General features: G+C 41.4%; 1 protein-coding gene across 1 annotated transcript; it reads right to left on the minus strand.

Annotated features, from left to right (window-relative positions):
• Positions 1–713: 713 nt before the first annotated feature.
• On the minus strand, positions 714–1,937 carry LOC308095644 (isocitrate dehydrogenase [NAD] subunit gamma, mitochondrial-like; the record flags this gene model as incomplete). The annotated part of the gene is made up of 1 exon (XM_080442692.1): positions 714–1,937. One exon carries the CDS (start codon positions 1,935–1,937, stop codon positions 714–716), a length of 1,224 nt encoding a protein of 407 aa, XP_080298818.1.
• Between the last annotated feature and the right edge of the window lie 9,160 nt (positions 1,938–11,097).

Here is an 11,097-nt window from a genome sequence, read left to right on the forward strand (position 1 = left end):
GTTTACGATCCTGGGGACCATACACAATTTCATAAACAAAACTCTCTCCTCCACTGTTTCCTCCGCCATCGGTGAGTGAATGTAATGCGGTGAATGTAATGCACATTGTAAAGCGCTATGGATAAAGGCACCATTTACTGTAGGCTATATAGTGCCTTGTGGGAGAGCGGTGAATGGTGAGTGTACGGGTGTCACAAATGTATCATGCCCATATAGACTACCAAAGTCCTGACGTCACTCGCTCATCCCCTGGTTCCCAGACGTAATTTGTCTATGGAGAATAACATTGGGTCATTTTAGAATCGTCTCATATAAGAATTGTGGTCCAAAAATAAATACATTGTCCAAGCGCTATTGTCAGGGAGGTGGCTCTGTATCGTTTACGATAGTCAGTCACTCATACTTGAATACAGGTTCAAAATGTCATTAATTCGGCATATCCATATGAGTCAAACCGCCGTGCTCATTTGTTTATTATTGGAACACAGTTCTTATATGACGAGATATTAAACAAGTCTATGGGAATTCAGAATGGGGGGGAAAAAACCTGTGACCCAGGTAGGATGCGTAAATTACGTCAGACTTAGGTGCTCTATATGACTTTAAAAACCACCAAAGAAGATTTTCAGGCCTCCTTATTTAAAGTTTTTAATAAGGGCCAAAGGTGTTGAGGAGGTCTTAACACATTTGTTTTAGAAAGGGCACTTTGGGCATCAGGGGCAAAGGGGCAGTTGCTTCCTCCCCCTGACTCCCCCTGTCTGTATGTCTGTCGGTCTGTCTGATTTTAAGATCTTCTTAATGGACTGGACCACCTCTGACGTGGTGGCCTGCCCCCCGATGTCTGCTGTGTGTAACCTGGTTTCATTCATGGTGGTGAGGACTGCATTTCGGATCACATTGGCATGGTCATAAAGCTTGAGGTGGTCCAGCATCATGCAGCTGGCCAACAGCATGGCAGTGGGATTAGCAATGTTTTTGTTTGCAATACTCTTCCCAGTGCTCCTTGTGGCCGTTTCAAAGACAGCATAGTCGTGTCCGTAGTTGGCCGCCGGCACCAACCCAGGCCCTCCCACTAAACCGGCACACACATTGCTGACCACGTTCCCATACAGATTGGGCATCACCATAACATCAAACTGCTCTGGCTTGGACACCAGCTGCATGGTGGTGTTGTCCACTATCATGTCGTTAAAGGTGATGTCTGGGTAACCTTTAGCCACCTTCCTGCAGCACTCCAGGAACAAACCATCGCCAAGCTTCATGATGTTGGCCTTGTGGACGGCAGTGACCTTGCGGCGACCCTTCTCCTTGGCCAGTCGGAAAGCGTAGTCAGCAATCCTGAGGGAGTTAGTCCGGGTGATGATCTTAAGACTCTCCACTACCCCTGGTACAATCTCATGCTCCAGATTACTGTACTCTCCCCCTGTGTTTTCCCTGATGATCATGATGTCAATGTTCTTGTGACGAGTCTGGACGCCAGGGAGAGACTGGCAGTGCATCACGTAGGCATACAAGTCCAGTGTGGTGCGAAGGAGATTATTCCTGGATTTCACTGAATGCGGCATGATATGATCTGTATCCAAGTTTCCTTTAAGAGCAACTCCATTACGGCGGATGGCATCGATGGCATCATTAATGTCATCCTCAGGTGTCGAGGAAGAGTTGACATTCACCACCTCAAAGTCTACTGGAACATGGATGAACTGGAAAACGTCACTGATGTGATTAAACAACTCTGGCCCAATTCCATCCCCAGGGATGAGTGTGACTGTATGTCTGCCTCCATGTTTAACCAGAGGGGTAATATTTTCTCTAGCGTCTGTCGCCTTCCCTCTGTGATTCATGAAGGTTGTTCCCAATACTTTAACCGTATTTCCCAGTGATCCACTCCAAAGAGGCTTAATTACTTTGGACAACGAGAGCGTAATATTGGACATCATGATTTGAAAGCAGGATGAGAAATACATCTATTTATAGATCCAGAAATCTCTGTCCGTGCATGCATCTGTGTCCATTTTATGCCCATACATGGAGATCCCCAAACTCTCCAAAGCCGATTGGTTGAAACACTTACCCATATATGGAGATTCCCAAACTCTCCCAAGTTGGTGTGTCATCACTTTGCCTTAGTATTGACAATAGACTGGCCTCCAAGTACCCTAATAACTGTACTAGGGGAATGAATCTCCAATGGCCTCACAATTTCATTAGATTATGATTCACCTGTTTGTTTACGTTTTGATTTGACTCTACGATGCAAAAGTCAAGCATCACGATGCATCTCAATTTTCACTGCAAATGAATGCTTTTTCATCAGTTAATACAATCAGTCAGATACATAATATGAACATGTTATTTTGAAAGTGCGAACGTGATGTGCGTTTAACCATTCCTTCGAACATTAATTTCTTAAAATTGTATTTATTTAAAATGATTAAAAGGTATGGCTTAGCCAACCCATTAAATCCTGAAAAACAAAACCTCTAAGATTATGCCCATATATGGAGTCCCCTGCCATCAGCGCAAATCGACAACGGTGTCATGCCCATATACGGAGACTGATGATGTTAGGCCACATTTTTTGGTATGTATATGACGTCACATGCCCATATAGAAGGAGATCCCTGATGACCGAGCAGACAGAGAGGGAGGAACAGGGGGAGGGAAAGGGAACCGGAACCTCAATTCTGGGGAAGCTGATAATTCAGCGGCAGCAGCGCAAAGCATCTTCTTGATTTGCTGTGAGTGTGTAAATAAGACAGAGGGTTTATCATTAAGCAAGTAACATGTTTTATGTTCTGAAGTCGATTCCCGCTTTTAAAAATTCCATTGGGAGCTTGAACACAAGTGTGCAGACCTTGTGTTATGTTTAAAACACTATGTTATGTTATACATTGCACCTTGTCTCTGAAGTTTTTATTTCCCCCAGTCCAGCCAATGACCTAAACAGGGTCTGATATTTGTCAAAGACATGATTAGTGTCATTTGTATAATGGATGATAACTTTATGGCCATATTAAAATGTTAATTTACAGGTTAAAACTGTAGTTTATCACAAGCAAAAAACAACAACATGAGAACGGACAATAAACCATATTCATAAAGAATGTGTAAATATTTCATGTATGAATTGTAGCCTAGTCATACAGCCACCTTATACATTTTCTAAGGTAGCCAAGTCTTGGTGTTACAAGAGAAACTGGCCCAGTGGCGATGGTTGGATTTCAACCAAAATAACATTGGGGATTTTTTTCAAACATGGATTAAAGGTAGGGTAAGTGATTTGCTTTGGTTAAAATAAGTGTTAAATAGCTCTATATTCTGATAGTACTCATTGCTATAGATTGTTTGTTCAGTATTAGGAGTCTCCTTGTCTCTCTACCTCTTTATAAAACAGAAAATGCATTTTCGTTTCAGTTTAATTTCCAATTTTATCCAACCAGGACAGAGAACTCAATCAGGATACAGATTAAACAAGTGAAATTGGAAGTGATGACACTAAGAAATGAGCAGACAAAATTGGAACTGGAACACTATACAAATTAAGCTTAAAAATGGGTACTTTCTCCTGATTGGCTGAGATTTTGACACCTACCGAAAAATGCATTTTCTGTTTATTAAAGAGCTGGAGAGACATAGCCTGGTAAACCCTCCCTCCAGAAATCTCATTTGTATCCTGGAATCAAATGGAAATGAGATTTCCAGAGGGAGGGTTTACCAGGCTAGGAGAGACATGGAGACATCTGTTACTGAAAAAACACTCTATAGCAATGATTACTATCAGAATATAGTATTCTAACCTTTTAACAAAATACTTTTTGTTTTAACCAAAAAATATCACTTACCCTACCTTTAAGCATGTAGGCCTACCTGCAACTGCAACAAGAACAGCATGAGGCGTCAAGAGGCGTTTGTCACAAAAGTTGTACACAAAGGGTCAGTATCATAGTCAGGCTGCTCAATTAAAAACAATACCCAATTTAAATCAATCTGTGCACACTTATTTAACTGCAATTATACAACTGGACCAGTCCTTAGGATGATTACAATTTCAATTTAGGAATGTAGCAGACGCTCTTAATCCAGAGCGATTTACAGTAAACATGGAAAATACAAGGTAATACATCAAATGCATAGAAAGTGATCTAGGATCATAGGTAAACAAAGAACCTATTATCAGTCTAAACAGTATAATATCAAAAGAAAATCTATAATCTGTACATTAAGACTATACACATTAAAGGATGGTAGGTCTACATTAAATCACCTGGCATCTGTCTACATAACATGCTATCTAAGTTACATTTAGCCTTTGCATACGCCTGCAAGGTCGTCAAGGCTAGATTATAGAGCACTGTGCCTTAGTTTTTACACACTTAATCAACTGTAAGTCATTCGCTGCACTATTCACTTGTGCAATTATCACTCTGGTAATAACTATCATTCCTTTCTTATTGAATTGTTGCTTTTATTATGGTTTGAAACACAAGACTTTAATAGTATATAGCCTAATAAAGAACTATGACCTTTAGGTAGTTAGTTGCAGAGGCTCACACATGCCATTCCCTTTAAAGACACTAGATGGAAGTGTTAATTCACCTTATGTCTACTATATTCCCCTTTAGAATGAAGGAGAATTATTTCTGGCAGTGCTGATGAAAAAAAATCCATCAACCCAACACCAGACATGTTGACTGTATGGCCAAGTTCATGGTCTTGGGCTGAGTCTGTGCATCTGACGATGGGTTCCCAGATTGGTGCATCTGCTACATAGATCAGCCTGAACACTGTATTGTACAGATTTGAGGTCATTTCATTAGCACACTATTAAACGGGGTGCAAGTGATGTTTAAAGCCCTCTCCAGACCAATCTGAGTCGGCCCGATTTTGGGCCGAATTGGCTTCGGGAAGCGTCGGCCAGTCGGTTAGGGGTCCGTCGGGGGGTCCGTCGGGACCTTTACGGCCGACCCAGAGCCGACCGAACATGTTCAGCTTTTTAGCCGACTGGTAGCGCAGTGGCAGTGACAACAGAGGGCTGTCGGTGTTGCCAGATTATGTGAGAGAAACAAGCGACCATGTCTATGAAAACCTACATTCACTGTTTCTTGTTGTAGTGCAGCGGATAAAAGCAATATTTTGGGAGAATCGTTCACTTGGTGATACAAGCGTGAAACTTGGTACAGATCATCTTTAGAGGTCATTTATCGATTTTTTTAATCGAGCCACTTGAAAATCAAAGATGGCGGCCATTTTTCAAGATGGCCGACATCTTAGTGGGCAGTTAAGTGATATGATGGTTTATTTGGTGATACAAGCATGAAAATTGGCATGAGCAGTCTCTGTGGGTCACTTGACAATAGGCCACCCACAGCTACTTGAAATTTCAAGATGGCGGCCATTTTTCAAGATGGCCAACACTTTAGTGGAGCAATTAAGTTATATAATGGTTTATTTGGTGATACAAGCATGAACATTGGCATGATCAGTCTCTGTGGGTCACTTGACAATAGGCCACCCACAGCTACTTGAAATTTCAAGATGGCGGCCATTTTTCAAGATGGCCAACACTTTAGTGGAGCAATTAAGTTATATAATGGTTTATTTGGTGATACAAGCATTAAATTTGGCATGAGCAGTCTCTAAGGGTTGCTTGACAAGAAAACACTCCCAGCCACTTTACATTTCTATTTTCAAGATGGCCGAACTTAGTTGTATCCCATACATCAAAGTGCTTGGTAAAAGGTGGTAAAAGGATAAACCCTCGGCCTCTGCCTATGCTGCAGACATGGCAGAAGCCATCATAACAGTTGTGAAAACTAACTGGGACAGATGTTTAATTTGTCAGCAGGTCACCAAGGAAAAACTCATTCAGCCGAGTTTATTCAACAGAGAGCACGATCGTACTGGTTATGATACCATTGCAAGAAATGTTCCATTATTTCATAAGATCAATGCTCTGCCTATCTTACTTAGTCCAACCCGACTAGATGAAGGTGATGGCATAGAAAGCACATCGACAAGAAACAGAGCAAAATATAATTCAAGCTGTAAACTTAGGTTCAACAACACAGAGCTGGAAAGGACCCAAAAGAGAGCATCTACATCTGCTGAAGACACTGAAGATACCAAAGATATCCATGTCAAGAGGCCAAGAAGATCTAATGTATGACCGGTCCAGCGATGTCACAACTGTGAACGAGGCCAGGCTTGATCTCTTTGCCAGAAAGCAAAGACAATATGACTTGATCCCACCAACTCAAGCAGCACTCAAAGAGCATGCCAAACATGCTTCTTATGAGGCTGGATACGTGTGGGGACAGGCATTGAAGCGACATCCACAAATGCCGAGCCCATCTGACTGGGGATGGGTGGAACAGGACGAGAAGTGGAAAGTCTTCTGGACTCCACTTCCACCTATTGCGGAGAGTTGTTGGGAGTTGACCAAATGTGGGTGCTCCAAGGCATGTACTGGAAGGTGTAACTGCTTCAGATATGGACTCAGTTTCACATGCCTATGTAGTTGCCCCTGCTAGAACCTATTTGCATGTTTATTTTGCCAGAGTTATTCCCTGTTGTCCTCTGTGTTTTCAAGTGGAGGCCTATGGCTCGGCTTCCCCTCGTCACATCGACGCATCATGTTTTACTTTTTATCTAGTCTATTACTGTGTAATTTTCAGTTGTTACTTTGTAACATTGCTTCCACTGCCTTCCACTGCCATATCTAACAGTGAAGCACATTTTCAGTTTAGTTCCTTAGTATCGTTTGTCATGGTTCCGTGGCTATTGCCATTCAGTATTAGCCATTACTCATAGTTTTGGAGCACTGTCCGTTCAGCACCACAACTGTGCTTATCAGCACCACAACTGTGCTAATTTATTCATCTTATTTTTTGTTTCCCCACCCCTTAGTATTTATTTGACACATGTAATGGCTGTTAGTTTAAAAAAAACAATATATATATATATATACATATATATATATATATATATATCCTCCCTTGTGACTGTTACCTTGTCGTGGTAAGGGAGCTTGTTTAGGCCTACCTCAGTGAACCCTGAGAGCTATGCCGGTGGGAGGCAACTCCTGACAGGTCTTACCAAACTGGACAGGTCGTGGGCGAGGAGTCAGACAAAACACAGTCAAACAACCTCTCTTGACAGAGCTTTTTGAGGAACCCAATACATTTCTATGAGAAAAGGTATCATTTAAAGATTGACATCTTGAAATTTCAAGTGGCTGTGGGCGGTTTCTTGTCAAATGACCTTTTGAGACGGCTCATGGCAATTTTCATGCTTGTATCACCAACTAAATGATTTCTTAAGCTTAACTAGTCCACTAAGGTGGTGGCCATCTTGAAAAATGGCCGCCATCTTGACATTTCAAGTAGCTGTGGGTGGCTTATTGTCAAGTGACCCACAGAGACTGCTCATGCCAATTTTCATGCTTGTATCACCAAATGAACCATTATATAACTTAAATGCTCCACTAAAGTGTTGGCCATCTTGAAAAATGGCCGCCATCTTGAAATTTCAAGTAGCTGTGGGTGGCCTATTGTCAAGTGACCCACAGAGACTGCTCATGCCAATTTTCATGCTTGTATCACCAAATAAACCATCATATCACTTAACTGCCCACTAAGGTATCGGCCATCTTGAAAAATGGCCGCCATCTTGGATTTTTGAGTGGCTCGATTAAAAAAGTCAAAGAGTTGACCTAAAGGAATGTTCATGCCAATTTTCACGCTTGTATCACAAAGTGAACGATTGTTCCTACTATCCGCTCTACTATTGTTGCTCCCAGAGAGAGAGAGATTGATTGATTTGCCCTACTTTTGCGCTGTGGTGATTGGGAGCAGGTGTGTAAATTTGTCCAGTGACGGAGTCACATGCATCCGTGTTTATGTATAAATATGTAATGCGCAAGTATGTAAACATGTCCTTCTGAGTGGGAGTTCAAGCATTGCATGAATAGGCTCGTAAAGCAGGGAGATAGTGACAGAGGAAGAGTGGTAGAGAGAGAGAGAGAGAGAGAGAGAGAGAGAGAGAGAGAGAGAGAGACATACACCAGGAGCGAGGGAGAGAGAGGAACGGAGAAAGCGGGAGGGAGAAAGAAATGGAGAGAGAAACGGAGGGAGGTAAAAAGCGGCAGAGAGAGAAGGAAAGAAAGAGAGAGGGAGAGAAAAAAGGGAGAGTGAAAGATTGAGAGAGAAAGAGCGAGCGAGAGATTGAGGAGACGGAAAGAGGGAGAGAGAACGAGCAATTAAGTGAATTGCTTTCACCTGCTGCTGCTGTGCGGAGTGTGCTACAGGGCATATCTCCGCCAAGCCAGGGTGACCTACCCAGGCTCATGAAATTCATATTCAGGCATAGTAGCCAATTAGAATGAAATCTTCAAAAACGGACTCATATACTGATACAGAACCATATATTGGCTATATATTATGGCTGTCGGGTGGAAATCTTGTATGTTCCTTTTTTATTATTATTTAAAAACAATTTAAAATCGTTAAAATAGCCAATCTACAAGCAGTAATTATTAATAATTAAGAAATACTATATTTTAAAGAGTGAAAAATCAACTAAAGTCATTATTAGTGCAAGTTCATTCACATTTCATTTGAATGAAAATAACTTGTGGGTAAAATACATTCTGTGAATCTAATGTGATTAATGTGACCCCTACTTCAGTCAGTGAAGTCCAGGGCTGAATGTGACATATTGAGACCTATATAACTAAATATTGGTCATTTGCCAACACATTATTTTGTGAAATAAATGGGTAATATTTCACAGATAGTTATACTATTCTTATAATATATTAAAATACAATCATCCTTAACCTTCAAGTTAAATGCATTATTTCCGTGGACTTAAAAATCATTTTTGGACTTAAAAATCGTTATTATTTTTTTGGATGGCCTTCCTGCCCTGGCAGGAAGGCCGGGCAGGGCCTTTGTGCCCTCCAAAAAATTACAACACCAAAGGCCAAGTGGCCTTGCCCCTAAAATGACGAAATTCCAGGCTTGAATGCAATAGATGTACTCTGAGTCTGTTACAAGTAAAAGTCCGGAATTCAACATTTACTTGAGTAAAAGTACTAAAGTATTGGTATAAAAATGTACTTAAAGTACCAAAAGTAAAAGTACAAAAATGTTTGAAAATAGCAGATCTACAAGCTCAGAACGCGTGCATCGCAACACGTTGTGAGCTTGTAGATCTGCTATTTTCAAATAGCTTATAGGTACAAAATAGGGCTAAAGTGGTTAATGTATGTTTCATAATGATTTATATCTGCAAAGTAACTAGTAACTAAACATTTCAAATAATTGTTGTGGAGTACAAGTATAGACAATTGGAAATACTCCAGTAAAGTAAAAGTACCTCAAAATTGTACTTAAGTACAGTACTTGAGTAAATGTACTAGTTACTTTACACCACTGCACGTCAGTGAAGAAAAAACGCTGGGAACATCCCTAAGTGGCTTTGCAGGGAAACAAGCCCAAAGTCGCTTATAATAAGCAGACCTGGCAACGCTGGCACGCTAAAAGTCAAATTAGCACATGAATGGCCAGTCGGCTGACAGACTTAAATGGTAACTTTTGCCAACCGAATACCAGTCTGTTGCAGTCTGGAGTAGTCTGCAATAGTCTGGACGAGTCTGTTTGGTGCGGAGTTGCCTTAAGTGTTAAATAGCTATATAGCTCATATAGCCCATGATCCCATAGTAATCATTAACATTAGTGTTTGTTCATTAACACAAGTCTCCTCATCTCTCCAGCTCTTAAGTAAACAGAAAATACTTTACAGGATAAACAAATGATTATGAGTACACAGTTTTTTCATACATTTTGTATTTTATGTATAAAAAAGAAAAAAAATTGGAACAGGTTTTAATGCGTCTTTCTGTGTGTGTCCATGTGCACTACCAGAACATTTGCACTACAGAACAGAACACTTTTTTAAAACCAAAGAATATCACATCTAACTCCAAGGATAAAGATGCATGTAATTCTTGAACCTGCTAAGATGCAGTAGATCTGCAGTATTTATACAGTATAACATATAAAAAATCCAACGAACCCAAAAGAAATGCAATAGCATTTGTATATACATATGATAAAATGATAAAAGTATGAAGACTAAGCTAAGTGGTCAACAATAATATTGGATTTCAGTTCAAGAATTGAGGTTGTTAAAATGAATATTTTACCAAGGTTGCTGTATCTCTTTTTGTCACTCCCAGTTAAAATACCAGAATCACAGTTCTCTGCGTGGGATAAGTTGATCTCCAGGTTTGTTTGGGCGGGAGCTCGACCCAGGGTAAGACTCAAGACTCTTCAATTAGATAAGGAAAATGGGGGACTAGCATGGGGGACTAGCACTGCCAAATTTCAAAGAATACTATTATGCTGCACAATTGAGGTACATCGTATACTGGTGCTCCCCAAACTATGTATCCAGGTGGAAGGACATTGAGCCTGGCGACGCGAGCTATGTTAGTGCACTGAGTGGCAAACGCAGTCCCCACAACATCATTTACGATTCTGTGCCTATCTGTACATAACTCGGACGGCGCTTAGTCGACTAGCAGACCATCGGCCGGTCGTCGCGGGCACTCGAGCCTGGAGGCGCTCGGGCGCGACTCCTCGGCCTCAAGGTCTGCTGAGTCGGCGCGCCTCCGTCATGGTCCAAAACTATACTTTAGCGCCGAGTTATGTTCCGATAGGCACAGAATCGTAAATGATGGTGTGGGGACTGCGTTTGCCCCAACTGACACTCAGTGCACTAACATCGCTCGAGTCGCCAGGCTCTCTCCCCACCCGCCCCCCGCCCCCTTGCGCTTAAACTACATGCAAAAAGGCTGTTCGCTTCTGGGACAGTGTTCTCCGGATTTTGGAGGAAGTAATGGGTTACAAGATTGTCTGTGATCCCCGGATTTTATATCTCGGATTGACACCAGAGGACATAATAGGAAATGAGGACGTTTACCTGTTCAAAATCTTGACACTGGCAGCTAAAAAGCCATCACAAGGAAATGGCTAGAAACAGACCCTCCTAGGGAGGAGCATTGGTGTGATATTATTGAAGAAATATGTC

This window comes from Gymnoscopelus braueri (assembly GCF_963280865.1).
Source record: "Gymnoscopelus braueri genome assembly, chromosome: 11".
NCBI lineage: Eukaryota > Metazoa > Chordata > Actinopteri > Myctophiformes > Myctophidae > Gymnoscopelus > Gymnoscopelus braueri.